The 16,737-nt window shown below is 53.0% G+C and overlaps 1 protein-coding gene across 1 annotated transcript in view; it reads right to left on the bottom strand.

The window, feature by feature from the left end:
• OSBPL10 (oxysterol binding protein like 10) overlaps nt 1–16,737 on the bottom strand; it is a 312,708-nt gene that overhangs the window by 17,812 nt on the left and 278,159 nt on the right. Inside the window, exon 8 of the mRNA XM_030329413.1 lies at nt 3,164–3,641. Within this exon, the coding sequence (XP_030185273.1) occupies nt 3,164–3,641 (478 nt within the window). The remainder of the gene's footprint in view (nt 1–3,163; nt 3,642–16,737) is intronic.

The raw sequence follows: 16,737 nt of genomic DNA, 5'->3' as shown, positions 1-16,737 counted from the left end.
ACTTCCGACACCACTCCCTCTCTTATGGCAGCCACCAAAGCTAGACAAACTAATCTCCTATAGGACTGTCCTGATTGGAAAATGGCTGCAATGCTGCACTCCCACGAAAGAGCACGTCACGGGGAGAAGAACATTCATCATCAGCGGGTCGCCTGGCGCCTCAGTGGGTTAAGCGTCCGACTTCGGCTCAGGTCATGATCCCGTGGTTCGTGGATTCAGGCTCCGCATCGGGCTCTTTGCTAACAGAGCAGAGCCTGGAGCCTGCTTCAGATTCTGTGTCTCCCTCTCTCTCTCTGCCCCGCCCCTGCTCACGCTCTGCCTTTCTCAAAAATAACCATTAAAAAAGAAAAGGACTTATTCAAAGTCCTTCCCCTCAACACGTACAGCCCAACCCCATCTGAATCTTGGAGGAACTAGGTGGCCTAGGCTCATCCTGGTGACAGGTGAGTCCCTGGCCTCCTTCACAGATTGATTCTCCCTTTGGTGAATTTCTTGACCCTAACTGATCCTCGAGAGGAGGGTCCCATCAGCACAATGCAGGTGGCTGAATATTGAGCCCATGCGCAGCGAGGACCCCCACGAAGGCCCGACGTGGGTCCCGGGCTCCTCTGTGGGGGTCCTGGAGTTACTGTCTCATCTACGCATGGAGGATAAGCAGTTCAGAGGGTGAGCCTACAGCCCAGCGACAGGACAGAGAGGCGGAACCCAAGAGTGGTTTGGGCCCTCACACAATAAATAAGGAAGTGTTGTTTGTACTTAGTGTCTCTGCTTCGGGTCCTCCCACCCTCTCTCAAATCTGTTCCGATCAGATTTTCACGAGCACCATTCCACGGATAGCCCTTGTTAAGGTCACCAAATGAGCATCACAGGCCACCATCCAGTGGCCCGTCCTCGGTTCTCATCTTCCCAGAACGAATCGGCACTGTCTGCCTCAGCTGACCACTCTGTCTCCTCCCGGGAACCCTTTCTTCACCTAGCCTGCAGGAAACAAATCCCTGTCCCCTCTCCTTCTCAAGCCCCTCTTCTTCAGTCCCCCTGACCGGCGCTCCTCACCTTTTGGGCCTCTTAGTGCCGCAGGACTGTGGGGATCGGGCTCCCTCCATAATCTCGTCAGGTGCCAGGACTTCAATCACAAGTTTCGACCTCTGCTGGCCCCTCTCCTCAGAACTCCAGCCCGTGTCCACAAGTGTCCACTCGGGCAGTCACTTGCATGTCCAAACCATAACGTGACCTCGCTGAGCTCCTGAACTCTTCCTCCAAATTAGTTTTCCTCCCAGCGACTCCACTCCCGGCCTCCCCAGCTAAGCAAACAGCTAGTCGGTCCTTCCAGGTGCTCACCTTGAAAGTCTTGGTGTCACCTCTCAGACCCCACTTCCAACCCGAGGCAAATCCCTCTGGCTCTCTCTCCCTCAGAATACATCCAGACTTTTGGGGCACCTGGGTGGCTCAGTCAGTTGAGCATCTGACTTTGGCTCAGGTCACGATCTCGTGATTCGTGGGTTCGAGCCCCACATCGGGCTCTGTGCTGACAGCTCGGAGCCTGGAGCCTGCTTCAGATTCTGTGTCTCCCTCTCTCTCTGTCCCTCCCCACTAGTGCTTTCTCTCTTTCAAAAATAAACATCATATTTAAAAAAAAAAAAAAAAAAAGAGAATACATCCACACCTTCACCACATCTTACCTCCTCCACCATTTCCACCCTGGTCCAGGCCACCATCGTCTCAGGCCTGGGTTATTATCATCATCTCCTAACTGGTCTCCTTGCTTCCACCTTTACTCCTCTTATGATCTATTTTCACCAGGCAGGTGGGACAACCTTGCTAAATGATGCGTCAGATCCTGGTATTCTTCTGTCGAAACCCTTAACGGCTCTGCGGTTCACTTAGTGCAGGAGCCAACACTCCCCGCGAGGGCCGCTGAGGCCCTGCGTGATCTGGCCTCAGTCACCACTCTGACCTCACCCCTGTCCCCTGCCTGCTCCAGCCCCATAAGCTTCCTGTCTTCCACATGCCAGGGACCACCTTGCCTCTGGGCCTCTGGGCCTCTGTCTTGTTCTTCCTGCAGCGCACACCCTTCCCCCCGTGGCCAGATCGTCAGCGAGGCTCGTCCTTCGCCACCGGCTCCGGGGCTTTGTTCAAATGTCACCTTGTCCGTGAGGCCATCCCAGTCGCCATCCCCTCCCCTCCTAAGGCTCCACTGCCCTCTCCCCACTGCTCCCGGGTCCCTCCCCTGCTTTGTACTTCTCCATAGTACTTAACACCTCCCAACACGGCCTACGTAATTTTATTTTCCAAGTAGAGTAGAAGTAGGTAGAGTGGAAGGAAGCTTGACAAAGACAGAGGTGTTTTGTGTGTGTCTGTTTTGTTCCTACAAGTATCCCCAGCTCTTAACGCAATGTCTGGCATAGCAGGTGCTCAATAAAAATGTCCTCAGCGAATGAAACGTATTCTTATCTCATGGGGTTCGGAAGGGCTTCTTAGGAGCCATGTGCCACCTGAAGACTAAGTTTTGTGGGTTTTTTCTTTCCCTGAGAAGAGAGTCTCTAGCCTCAGAGTCTCAAAGGAATTTGTGGCTGAAAGGAGTCGAAGGACCAGGGGCACAGACATTTCAATTTAACAAGCATCATTACAGGTTTCTTCAAACAATGAAGAACTTCATGCACAGCTTATCTGCTAAAACAGGAACGTGCGATCCACAAGTGGCGTGGTTACACTGCTCTTGCTTCAGAATCCCTAGCAGAATCCAGAGATTTGCCTTGGGAATGTTTAGGAGCGGTATTTGGAAGAGGCAGCACTATTATCCCTACTCTCTGTGAGCCAAAACACAGGGGAGAACGAACAAAAATGTGTTTTCACAGGTTTGGAGCCAACTCTAATATTCACTCAGAGCTGAAAATAAAAATATACGTAAGGCGCCCCCCCTGCCCCCATGCATCACGTGTAAAGATTCAGGTGTGTCCCATCTAGCCCGTGACCTTGGCCCCACTGGGAAATTACCAGGCCCTGGTCCCAAAATAACAAAACCTATCCCTCTTTACCACCCAAGCACCCACTCACCCTCAACTGCAAAACAAACTAAAAACAGGTCCGCACACAAAATCATCCTCAAGTATACAGACATCCCCACGGAAGAGCCGAGCTCCATCAAATGTACGACGTGGCTTACCTTCCCCTATCATGGAGACCCCCACGGACATGCCCATGAACTTGCTTTTGGTCCATATGTGAGTGTTGACGCACAGTCTCTTCTCCTTGCACTCACAGTAGAAGCAGGAGATGGGCGGGTGATGGGACACCTGCTCAGCCACGAACCTGAGTTTGTAGCTTTTGGAAGGGTCCTCGGCCATCGGGTGTTCGTGGCTAGCGGGAGAGTGGGGAGCAGTCCTCTTTGGCTTGACCCTGTCCTTGGGGACTTCCCAGGAGCAGTGAAACGTCTCACCGATGATGGGGTTATAGGGCTTCTTGGCCAAGGCCCCCTTGCGGCCCTCATGGAAGGCTGTGAGGTAATACTCCACAAAGCAAATGACTCTCTCCTCTGGCGTGGCTCCGGCAGTGATGGCCAGCAGCAGGTCTGGGTGCGCCATGAAGTCTGCGTACATCTCCAGCAAGGATCGCTTCTCCAGGATGAACGTGGGAAGCACCACCTACATGCAGAAGGGGACAAAGTCAGACGGGAGTCCCTGTGACTGCACGAGAAAGGCTGCAGCCGCCATCCGCAAAGCCATCACGGCCTAAGCCAGGGAACGGTTTCTTTTGATTCGTGTACGAACGACAAGCCAGGGGAAACGACGTCAGAGAAATGAGACGCGGCCGCGGTGACGGCACATCGCCCACCCACCGTCGCGCACAAGACGGTTCTGACAGGCTTTCCTCTCTGCTCCTCTGGACCTGAACAGCGGTCTCGGCCTCCCTCTCCACCACGGCCACGCAAAACCCTCTTTTACTCCTCGTTACTTAGACCCGTGAGGAAGAGAGCTCGGAAGGGCTTTTTTCTTTGCTTCCCGACATCGGGCACAACTAAGGGGGGTGCTCAGTGCCTCCCCACAAACAGGGATACTGGGCGCTTGTTGGCACCTCATCAAAGGGGGTCCAAGTAGACCAGCACATAGCATCCCTAAGAGTGGCTTCTGGAGACCTTGGTTGAAAGAGTAGCGTATAAATCCCGACACGATCAAGGCAGAGCAGGTCTCTGGGAGGCAAGGCCGATTAGCAAGCAAATGTCCCGAGAGCTGTCGTGGAGCAGAGGGGCCATTTATGGAGGCTGCCGTGCAAGGCTGGGCCAGAAGAAGTAAGCGGAAGTTACAAAGAAGTGGGCTGGCACTTAATACGGAATCTTCTGGTAAATGGACCGGCACGGCGGCCACTCCTGGGTCTGTTTCCAGCACCACTACTAAAGAGGAGGAGAGATCTGGATGGGACGAGACAAAGAGACTCCTCCTTGATCCAAAATGGATCCAGGCGGTCACTCAGGTGTCCGTACAGCCCCAGGGAGGAGGTCGGTCAAAGCAAATGAAGGACATTCTGAAACCGGTCTGGAAAGCAGATCACTCGTTACTATCGCTGACATGCGGAACAGAGCAAGCCCGTCTCCCGTGCTCTGCGGTGAACTCGACGTGACTTGGTTAGAAGGGTATCCGTATTCCACCCACGTGGCGGCCGGGCACAGCCCGGACGATCTCACGTTGTCCTCCTCGTAGGGAGTCACAGGATTTTGAAGCCAGAGGGCTGGCCATGGCTCCTCCCTGCCTCCGAGAGAGACGGGGGTGGGGAGCCACACCGGTTCAAGGCCACAGGGCGGGCTTCCGCTCCCTCCTTACGTGACTGCGTCTGTCTTTCCTTCACATAGTACCCAGCTGAGAAAACACTCACTGACCACAAACAGCAGAAGGCTTACAGATCTGCCACCCTGCCCCCGCCTCAGTTGGCTCAGACGCTTCCCAGCAAGAGAAGGAGATACGACGGAAGCGAGATGTCCCGAGAGGAAGAGACAGACGGGCAGACAGGAGATCAAAGCACAGAAATTTCAGTGGCAACTGGAGAAAGCCCAGCCCACTGAGGAAGTGGCACTGGCATCTTTATTAACGCCGTTCTTTCCGTTCCACACCACGCCAGAGGAAAGTTTATGTACACGCGTCAGGTAAAAAGCAGCCAGCCGGAAAGTTCGACACGTTGCACAATCTCCGTGCCATAAAAAGACCCCAAATGGTACCATGTATTTCTTGGGGTCAGAACGGAGTGATTTTCACGTTCTTTCCTCGGTGTCTTTCTGCTTTGCTCTTACGATATACTGGAAGGAAAAAAACATTATTTAGGAGACAGCTATGCAAATTAATGGCGCTGTTCTCGTTTTCTTCCAGCCAAAACTTGATGAAATTGAGAATCTGGCTGCTGGAGGACCTGAGCTGGCCATACGAAAGTCCATTCTGGCTCAGATGCCACCGGTATTACCTCCTGTGTCTCTTGTGGGGACAGGTCCTCCGTCTGCTCTTCCAGTGAGGCTCCCGGGGGACCAGGCAGCCGCACTCTCCCCGTGGCCTCCCTCCAGGCAGGTGACCAATGGCAGAGTAAAGGGGAGGCAGAAGCTGCCCCAAACACTCATCGTCGCTCCCTCTCCTGCCCCCAGAGCTGCCCAAAGTCTCCCCCGGGAGCTCCGCCAGACAGCCTGTGCGGGGACTGGGGATTTACGCAGCCCTGGAAAGACGCCCGATGAGGCCAGACCAACTAAAAAGGAAAAGAAGCCACAAATGTCTGCACCTCCAGGCCTTCCCCGAACGGCTCCATTTCCTGCCCGCTCCCTTCCCTGGCAGGACCCTGTGACCATGAGGGAACCGGGGAGGGAAAGGGCAGAATTACCAGGAGGGGGGTCAGCCCTGACAGACACAACTCCCGTGAAGGGGACTCCGCGTCCCTGACTTGCACCTTTCTCTGCACCTGTGGACTGGGGCTTCTCTGGCCACAATTTCAGCTCTGGACAAGGAGAATTCTCGAGTTTGTAGGCGAGGTTGAAATTACAAGGAAAGAAGGGCGCCTGGGTGGCTCAGTAGGTTGAGCGTCCAACTTCGGCGGAGGTCATGATCTCGCAGTCCTTGGGTTCAAGGTCCGTGTCAGGCCCTGTGCTGACAGCTCGGAGCCTGGAACCTGCTACGGATTCTGTGTCTCCCTCTCTCTCTGCCCGTCCCCTGCTCACGCTCTCTCAAAAATAAATAAACATTAAAAAAAAAAAAGCAATTACAAGGAGAGAACTGCCCACAGTGGTTGCTCTCTCAGCATATACTTCTGAAAAGGGCGAGAATGTAAGGCAATTCCCCCAACTTAGCATTTCTGAACTCCGGGGGCTAAGGGATTAAAACAAATCAATAGGAAAAAGAACTCCACTCATCACTCCAGATCACTTAACATCAGAACTGAAAGGGACCCTCAGGGTGATGGAGTCTAATACCATGGTCTCACAGGTGAGGGGACAGAGACGGGCAGTGGGGAGAGAAGGCACCACGCAGGAACCCTGGAGCTCCCAACTGCCACCCAAAGTTCTACCCATTACCCGACACGTCACGATTATCTGCTTCGGGCCAACAGGAGCATTTTCTCTCCCTCAGTGGACTAGGGAGGTTAGAGTTCACTGGACAAACTGAGACCCCAAGCCACCTCATCTACTGTCGTAAGCGGGGGGCAGGAAGTGGCACATGGGCCCCACTCCCTAGTCCATTCTACTCTTCCCGGAATGACTGGGCAATCCACCCATCCAAAAACTATCGTGAGTGTTAATTACCACCGGGAGGGAGACCATCGGCAGTTAAGAAACGCAAGCAGAGCGCCCCCTCCTGGAAGAGTGCAGCTACGACTTCCTAACTGGCCTTCCAACTTTCTGTCAGGCCCACCTTGATTTCTTCTCTACACCATCACCAGACCCATCTCTAGAATCTCTACAAGAGATAAATGAAGTCCAGCCTGGCCCTCGCATCCCTCTAGTGGGACATTATCCCTCACTTTCTGCCCCCAGCCCTCCCCTTACAAGTACCCGTTCCCCCCTCCCCACCCCGCACACTCAGTCCTCTTTCCCTTTTCTGCCCTCCTCCTGCCTTGTCTGAGTGACAGACTGGGACTCCGCTCAAGGGTGACCTCCTCTGCGGAGCTGTTTCTGACAGCCCCTGCTCCCGAGGCTAAACCAACAACCCCGCCTTCACACCCTCACCGCACCCCCACATGTCTCCCTCACGGCGTCGCCAATGCTCCTTGGGATGAAGTGCATTCCTGGGACAATCTGGGAAGTTTGTACCGTGGGCATACACGAAACAGTATTGCATCAGTGTTCCACTTCCCGGGTGTGCCAAGTGCGACGTGTGGGAGAACGTCCTCGCCCTCGGGGGATACTCGGGGACAGAACCGTCACATCTGCCAACATACTCTGAAAACAGACATACGCTCACACACGCAGGTGGGTATATGGGGCTGCACAGCGAGAGAAGAGGAAGACAGAAGTCGAGAGAGTGGGAGAGAGGAGAGAAGGAAGAAGAAAGGCAAAGCAGCAAAATGTTAACAACCAGCGAACAGAGGTAAAGGTTACCTGAAGTCACCTGTACTATTTGTAGCGCTCTCATAGACGGGAAAAGAGGCAAAAAGGCGGAGGGAAAAGAGAAAAGGCTCTACTGGGGATACAGGATCTGACAACTGATCCAAAAAGATTTTGTTTTTTTTTTTAAATTTTTTTTTTTCAACGTTTATTTATTTTTTGGGACAGAGAGAGACAGAGCATGAACGGGGGAGGGGCAGAGAGAGAGGGAGACACAGAATCGGAAACAGGCTCCAGGCTCTGAGCCATCAGCCCAGAGCCTGACGCGGGGCTCGAACTCACGGACCGTGAGATCGTGACCTGGCTGAAGTCGGACGCTTAACCGACTGCGCCACCCAGGCGCCCCAAGATTTTGTTTTTAATCTGAAAGAGAGAGAGCATGAACTGGGGAGAGGGGCAGGGGGAGAGAGAGAGAGAAGCTTAAGCAGGCTCCATGCTCAGAGTGGGTCCGGACGCGGGGCTCCGTCCCACGACCCTGGGATCCCGACCTGAGCTGAAATCAAGAGTCGGCTGAGAAATCAAGAGTCGGATGCTCAACCAGCTGAGCCACTCAGGTGCCCCAGAACTTATCAATTTTCAGAGACAACCCTCCCAGAACTGCAGACTCAGGGAATGTGGTCTCCCAGGCAACAGCAAATCCAACCCACTAGGTATATATTCTCTACTTGGAAATGATGCTGCTGCTTTGTCAGATCTGGAAAAAGCAGAATACCTGGAAAGATGGAAGAGAACGGACTGGGAGTGGAATGACCATTTCTTCTTCCGTCGCCTATCGGTCTGTCTTTTTGGTGCTTTGCACAGAATATCAGATCAATGGCTTTCAAGACCAGCATCCTGAACGTTTTGGGCAGGGTAACATACTTTTCGTTAAAGCCGATTTCTATCTCTCATACGATCTCCCTGCCTTGTGTGCGTGCCTTTGCAGATAAGTCACTTAATCATCTGTTCCTTGGGCAATGGACACTGGAGGTACAGAGCCAAGATGCGGTGAGTGCTAATTGGGCTGTCTGCCTCCAATGGAGACGTGAGTGATGGCCCAGCTGTTCAGACCGACAGCATCCAAATGGCTGAAATCCCTACTGCAGATTTATCGAGCCATCAATAAGGGCTGCCTTTTCTTCCATTAACATAATTAAGACAATGAACGACTCTGGGGAAAGAAAAAAAAAAAAAAAAAGCAAAGATCTGCATTCGGGACTCGGAAAACAATTAATTACGTTTAAAGTTGCATCAATCTAGAAGTAAGTAACTAATCTTCAGGTTGGGCTCTTAGAACTTTGAAATAATTGATCGCCCATCGAGAAAGAGGGCCCCCAGAAAGAGTGAGAGTCCGTCCCTTCCCCCAATACAGGAACACAGAAGGTTTCTGCAAAGCAAGGCCAAGGGCAGGTGCAATTTTCTCCAAAGAGACATCAGTTAACTTAATAACCTTGAGAATCATCTACAGAACACTCTGTCCGTAGACTGGCAGACCCACCCGGTGCAAACAAGCAGGCACAGAGAGGCTGAAACTACCCACCGAGATTGATCTGTGTACTCCTTTAAGGGGATGTACACAAAAATCCAAGCTTACAAAGTAAAGCCTACATAATTCATACTGGCAAAGATTTCTTTACTTAGCCAACGGGATGCTCCCCAGGCTTTCCTTAAAGTGCCGGCTCCCTTCACATGATCTCACAGTGCTTGGAACATCGGGAAAGGCGTTCGTTAAAACTTCGACTGGATGGGAAGAGTCTGAAATAAAATTTTACTTCTTCCAAGAAGATATTTACTACATAGAGGGCGAAGCATCTGCGAAAATCAACTCCTGTGTTCCCTCCGAGTCCCAGATGTTGGCTTGCGTGAGGGAATCGGAAGCCGCGAGCGGACGCTCATCTCCGGGCGGCTACCGTCATGTCTACTTGGGCAAGGTCATCTCTCCAAGACTCAACTCCTCTGCTGTAAAATGGGAGACATAAGAACACCAACCTTCTCGGTTTTTGTGAGGATTACATGACAGCGCAAAGTCAGCCCAGTGCCCACCGAGCACACAGTGCAGGCTCATTCTGCTGGTGGCTGTTGTAATCAGCGATCATCTACTTCACCTAGAGACCCGGGGAAGCTAAGACCAGTGTGGTCTTAAGACCAGTCAGCTAAGACAAAAACTTGTCACAAAACATTTCAGTGACAAAGCTGAAGTCAAAGTCTCAATGACCAGAGCAACCCTTGGGACCGCCTCTGATGCTTCTGCAAACACTGAATTATCGGAGCAAAAGGAGAAATAACTGTGTAAAGCAGGGAAAGTGTGGTAAGAGCGTATGAATGTTTCCAACTTAAGCCATATGTGGAAGTCAAGCCAGGCACCGTGCTTTGGGCTCCACGTGCTCTTGTTTGATCTCCTGAATAACTGTGAGCAGGTATGACAATTCCATTTTACAGATGAGAAAACTCCAGCCCAGAAAGCCCAAATAAGTAGGGAGCCGGAATGAGAGCCAGTTCTGCTGGGTCAAGGCCTGTGCTGGATCCCTCACTGCCCCCAGGAGGCCAGAAGGCTCGCCCTCACTCACTGGAAGTCTTCCTAGAAAAGCAGGGCTGACGAGCTCCTGCCAATAACACAGGCAGGAAGTGTGGGCAGGACACATGCTGCCTCCCTCCAGACACAGATTCACACCGACAGGAAGCCAGGTTACTGCTGGGTTTTCTACGAAAAGGCAAGCATCTCAGGACAGGAAGTGGGCTTTACTTGACAGCATATTAAAAGCAAGATTTGGAGAGAAGAGCCAAAGGCATCGGGAAGTGGACGCAACACTTGCGGGAAGAGAACACCGAGTACCCACAGCTGCGCTGGGTTCAGCTCCAGGGTAAACCCAGGCCCTCCGGACCCTTCTCACAAAAGTCGCCCCCTCTGAAGGAGGAGCTCAAGCACAGCAACACTCATCTTTCTGCAAACGTGACTGAACCTGGCAATGTAGCCAGGAGAAAACCCGAGGGCGCCCGGGTGGCTCAGTCGGTTGAGCGTCCGACTCTTGATTTCAGCTCAGATCACGGTCTCGTGGTTCATGAGCTCGAGCCCCCCCATCGGGCTCTGTGCTGGGCGTGGAGCCTGCTTGGGATTCTCATCCTCGCTCCCTCCCTCTCCCTCTCTCCCCCCACCCCTCCCCCACTCGCACGTGTGCGCTCTCAAAAAACAAACACAACAAAAAGGAGAAAACCTGTACATTCGAAGATGTCTTATAGGATCCAGAAGCCTCCGAGAGACATGTGACCAGTCACACCAGTCGAGGAGGGCCCTGACAACGTAGCAACTTGGTGGAAGGTCAGGCAGCCGTCGTAGACGACACGGCTGATGACAGCGCTCGCTTCCTCCCACGTGCCGGTGAGCACACGGCTGTTTGCTGTAGGGGGTCTGTTATACGCAGGGTCAACGGACTACACCGGTGCGCTAAATCACCACCTGGTTTTACAAATAGTTCTACCGGAACAATTCAAGCGATTCTTGGAGAATTCTCCGAAGTCTAAGAACTGTGCGGGCAAGCTTCTCTCTCAAAGTGAGAACCCTGTCCACCACAACTGCTGGTGTGAGCAGAAAGTTAGGGGTCCCCGGAAAAATAAAAAGGAGATGTAGCTTTCTTGATATAAAAACAGTCGTTTTAGGTGCCCCCACCCGCCGCCTTGTGAAAGGAGGTAAGAACCAACAGCTGCTATCGGCGAAGAAGAGCCAGTCTTATCAGAGACAATAAATCAGTGGTAAGTCTCCCAGTGCTGATTCAGAAGATGGACTTGATGCACATTCTTGAGTCATCTTTCCTCTGCCAGACCGAGTGGAGTCCGAGACCTAGGGATGCTGACCCTTGCCGGCCCCCCTGACCTTGACCTGAACTCTGTCACCTTAAGATGACTTCTGGCCCAATTCCACGCTGTATTCCCCACTGTGCAAGTCCCTTCGTGAATACGTATCACCCTTAGCTTTAAACTTCCCCCATTTTGTTGTTTAGGGAGACACTGCTTTGGGAAAGATCCCTGGTGTTCTCTTTTATCTGTTGCAAGTAAAATCCTTCTTCTTCCTCGTCTTTGGCTTGGCTGTCTTCTGGCTCGACACCCACGGAGAGGTGAGCCCAGTTTCAGGTAACGATGGGATATGCATCGTATATCTTCAGGGTCAGGGACCTCATCGCCTGAGGAGAGCCCAATCCTCCCTCTCTCTTCGCCTTGCACTTTTTAAGTTTTTTAAATTTATTTTTATTTAGAGAGGAGCGCGTGCACACGCACGAGCAGGGGACAGGTGGAGAGAGAGAGAATCCCCAGCAGATTCTGCACTGTCAGCGTGGAGTCCGATGCGGGGCTTGAACCCACAAACCGCGAGACCTGATGATGACCTGAGCCAAAACCAAGAGTCGGACGCTTAACCGACTGAGCCACCCAGGCACCCCTACCTTGCACTACTTTAACCACAGTCGGTACCCTCAAAACTCCCACCTACTCTATGGAATCAGCTGTGCCATCAGGAAAGGTTCAAAATCTGCTGTTGGAGATGATCTCCCTCCTGCCTGATCCTGTAAAACTGGGGTTTAGACTAACCACCCTCCTTCCCAGAGGAATCCCCGTAGGTCACAAATGGGCACACCCTAGACCTCGTTGCTATCCGTTAACTACCACCGTCCTCCATATCTCAGTTTGAAGCATTCCTCTCTCCACCCGTCACCCCTGAGGCCCCACCTCACTCTCTCATCCCAGCGCCTCCAAGACTGACAGCCTGTTGACCCTCTTCTGTCCACCACTCTCTCGCAGCCTCCCTTCCAGCCACAGCTTCCTGGAGGGAAGGAGACAACACGCTGAATGGTCTCTCTTTCCATCCGTGACCGAGCAACCTTAAGTGCCCCGTGGTAGCACGTGGCCACCCTCCTAACCTTCTAGATCTCCCTGAAATGAACACCCTTCTACTGCCGTCCCCCACCCCACTTCCAATCCCTCTCAAGCCTCCCTTTTCCCCGCGTCTCCCTTGCTTCTTTTGTCACCGGGAGAAGCGAAGCCGTCCACGGAGAGCCGCACACGATCGCCGCAGCACCTACTGTGCACCAGGCCCTGCTCGGAAGCCCTCGCACACCGGCTGCACGTGCACAGGAGCAGCCCCGTGGAAGGCACAGCTGCCCCTAGCTCACAGGAGAGAAACTGAGGCAGCCAGGTTAGGGAACTCGGCTAGGGTGCGGCCAACCCACCTGGTTAACCCTGGCTCTCCCGCCCCTTTCCCGGTGTCTGTGCCCGGGGTTCTGTACCATCCCGTCAAAGGGTGATCCTCTGCCCACGCTCTGGGCCCCACGCCCTCTGGCTCCTCAGGTCCCTGCGGCCACCCCGCCCCTCCCCCTCCCGCTCCTCTCCACTCCCACTAGCACCCAGACATCTTCAGAAACCAAGCCTCCCAATTCCAGGTCTGCCTCCAGCCTGCACCCAACCTTCTGCTCCCCTTTTACTACACAAAAGCTCTTGGAACAGCATCTTTACTCCCGGCTAGCCCTGTTCTTCCTATTCTCCCTCGAACCCACCCCATCAGACCCTGACAAAAACAAACGATGGTCCCTTCCCAGGCCTGACCCTTCTTGACGCCTCCACAGCAGATCCACACAGCCCATGGCTCCTTTCTCCTGGAAGGACCCTCTTCCTGTAGCTTCCATGACATCACACTCCTGGTTTCTGTCCTAGCTCACGGGCTCGCCCTTCTCAACCTCCTTTCTTGGATCCTTCTCATGTCCCCAGTCTCTATATATTGGGGTGTCGCACGACTCATCCCTGCATCTCTACTCACTTCCTAGAGGAACCCATTCCCAACTCCTGGCCTCAAACGCATTCGGCTCCTTATTTGTTCTCAAACTTGTACCTGAACCTCATCCATAACCCCCAGACTTCTATATCAACTGCCTACACATCCTCTCTCCTTGGAAGCCTAATGAATGGACATCTCAGACCTAAGAGAGCCACGATAAATTTGTGATGTCCCCCAACATCTTCCCATGGTCTTCCCCTTCTCCGTAAAGGGCGGTGGTCATAAGAGGCCCTGGTGGCCTCCAATGAACCACAGCTCCAAGCTCCTGGAATGCACACTTGCTTTGATCGGTACAGGGGAAGTGACACTGTGTCACTTTGGAGGCTTGGGTTTTATTGCTTATTTATTTATTTTGAGAGAGACAGGGAGGGGCAGAGGCAGAGAGGGAGAGAGAGAGAGAGAGAGAGAGAATCCCAAGCAGACTCTGCACTGTCAGTGCTGAGCCCGAAGTAGGGCTCGAACTTACGAACCATGAGATCATGACCTGAGCCGAAATGAAGAGTCGGACGCTCAACCGACTGAACCACCCAGGCGCCCCCAGGCGCCTTAGACAAGTTTTAAAAAGCCTTAGCAGCTTCACTCTTGTCCTCACGGGAACTTTGAGCCACCGTGTAAGATGTCTGGCTTCCCAGCTAGACAGACCATGTGAGAGGGATACAAGGAGAGAGAGAGAGAGAAACACAGAGAGATCCTAAGACTTCGTGGAGAGAGAGAAGCCCAGCTGTCCCAGCCAAGTCCAGCCCACAACCAACCGGCCAACTGACGAGAGACACACGAGCGACCTTTGGCAAGACCGACAGCAGACCCGCCCAGCTGAGCCCAGCTCAGATGGTGTGACTGTGAACAAACAAAATGGTGATTTTCAGCCACTACATTTGAGGTGGTTAATCCCTCAGCAGTGGGTAACTGAAACAAAGGGCAGCTCTAGCTTTTCTTATTCCGGCTGCCAGATCGCAACCTTGAGAGTCATTCCTTATTCCTCTTTCCCTCACACTCCACATCCAATCCACATGCAGTCGGCACATCCACACCCTATTGGGACACCTGCCACTCCGCCATCATCTCTCACCTCCTCCCCGTTTCTACTCTTTCCCCGGCTGCCCGCACCCCACTCCTCGCCCTGCCCCAGTTTACCTTCCAACCCAAGAGTCAAAATAAGCCTTTAAAAGTACAAGAAAGGCCATGCATTCCTTTGCTCAAAACTCTCCAGCGGCCACCACGCCACTCAGAGAAACATCCCGAGTCCTTACAGCGTCCCAGGAAGCACCCACCCCCACCCCGGCCCCAGCCCTCCTGTCTTGCCAACTTCCTTTCCTGCCAACTGGGGCATTCTGATTCGATCACACTGGCGTCCCTGCTTACCCTCAACATGCCAGACAAGGGCCATCACGGGCCTTCTTCACCCGCTGTCCCCTCTGGCCAGAACAGACTGCCATACGCCATCTCCTGCTGACCTCCTCACCCGAATCTCGTCTCTACTCCAGTGTCACCTGAGCAGCGTCTCTAGGGGGGCCTGTCCCCGCCTCCACTGCCGGGCTCTGCTTCTCTGCGCTACTCTTCCCACCTCTGTACTCTTTTCTTCTCTCTCGTTTGCCGCCTGCCTCCTTCCGTTATCACCCGAGCTCTAGGAGGGTGTGGAATCGGAACGTTTTGTTCACTGTCGCATTCTCGGCATCTAGAACGCTACCTGGCAGGTAGGCTGCTCAACAAATATGCGAGCACAGGCGCTACTAAATGTTGTCTTTCACGTTCCCGAAAACTAGGTTGAAAAGGTCGGATACTGCCAAGCTCCAAACCGTATCCCGGGGCCCCGCTCCCTGGAGCCCAGGTTGGAGCAAAGCAGCTCCTGAACACGACGTGGCGTGTCTCACCAGCTTCAGACCCTCCAAAGCTTTCCCGTTGCCCTCAGGATCGGGTTCACCCAGCTCCACGTGACCCACAAGTCCCCGCAGGATCTGACGCCACCACCCACTCCAGGTTCAACGGTGCCACTCGCCAGCACATGCTGCACTCTGGCCACACCGCCTTATGCTCGGCAGCTTTGCCCACGCTGTTCCCTCCACCAGGAACGCCCTTCCTCTCACTCCTTCCACTAATGCCCACTCATCCTTCAGGCTCAACCTAAATGTCCCTAACTCAAAGAGCCCTCCTGTGGCCCACCATCTTTCTGCGGGTCCTCCTTTCTCCGTCTCCTTTCCAGGCTACCCGCGATTTGTGGTCATGCAGCAGGTGACACAGCGGAGGTCCTCACCGGCAACCCGGGGTTATGGAAGCCCGGCCGAGGAAGGAGGGCGCACAGGAGTGCTTCCAGAGGCAGGACCAGCCGCATGTTTTGTGGGGCAAAGTGAAAAATGCAAACGGAAGTCCCCTTCTTCGTAACTCTTAAGAATTTCAAGAGAGCAACAGCAGAACCTTCAATCCAGCATGGGATGCCTCTGGGCACGGGGGGCTGTGGGACTCCACTGGTCACACGTCCACGAAACCGGCCCTGTCTGGTGGCCACAGTTCATTAACTAAGGCAAAATGCGGCACCAGACGCCCACGCGTGTCGGTGACTTGTGGACGTGTCAATACTTCCCACTTCCTGAAAGATGGAGCGATACAGTCGTTTCATGGAGAGGGACCAGAGCTCCATTCTGGAGCCAAAGAAGATTTAATCTGCCTGCTCATCGGAGGCTCCGTTCAGGCTCAGTGCTTCCATTGCCAAGTTGGCGCGAGCTTAACTTAATGGCACGGGCAAACGTCAAGAAGAGAAAAGGCGACAATAAGGAAAGAGGGCCTTTCGTCAACCTTTCTCTGATGCAGCGGAAGGCGTACCTCTTCCTCTCACAAGTATTCCAGCTCAGCAAACCCTCCCTTGCTTTTTGAATAATAGCTTCTCCCCAGCAAAAAAGTGAATGAGCTATGGGCCAGAAAAGCTTTTCTCTCAAAGAGCCCACTGAGTAGTGGATAAACATAACATTTGCTCTTTTAGGAACGAACCATGGCTCCAGAAACGCACAGCAATTATGTCCTAACAAAATAATAACAGAAGATGCACAGTTCCTAGGATTTATTTTTAAATAAAACAGCCGTAATGTGATATCTCTCAGACCCTCAACCTGCTGTAAGTCAGTCCCTTCGGCCTCTTATTGTATTATTCCACATCTGACCTGGACAATTTCAGCGACTCTGACGTTCTCTTTCCTATACCCTCCATGATTCTACATCACTGTTTTACAAATATTTTTTTTAATACGATCCACAAGGAGAATACGTTTTACGTTGTGACCCACTACACGCGTCAACCGAACTAAGATAAAAATTTCGTGTGCAGCGCGCGCGGAGATTTTCCGTCGTATTTGATTTCATTTTTTAGAAGTGATCATCTGAC

This window comes from Lynx canadensis, chromosome C2, assembly GCF_007474595.2.
Source record: "Lynx canadensis isolate LIC74 chromosome C2, mLynCan4.pri.v2, whole genome shotgun sequence".
Lineage (NCBI taxonomy): Eukaryota > Metazoa > Chordata > Mammalia > Carnivora > Felidae > Lynx > Lynx canadensis.
The sequence above is the reverse complement of the archived record's forward strand: the minus strand, read 5'-3'. Positions and strand labels throughout refer to the sequence as shown.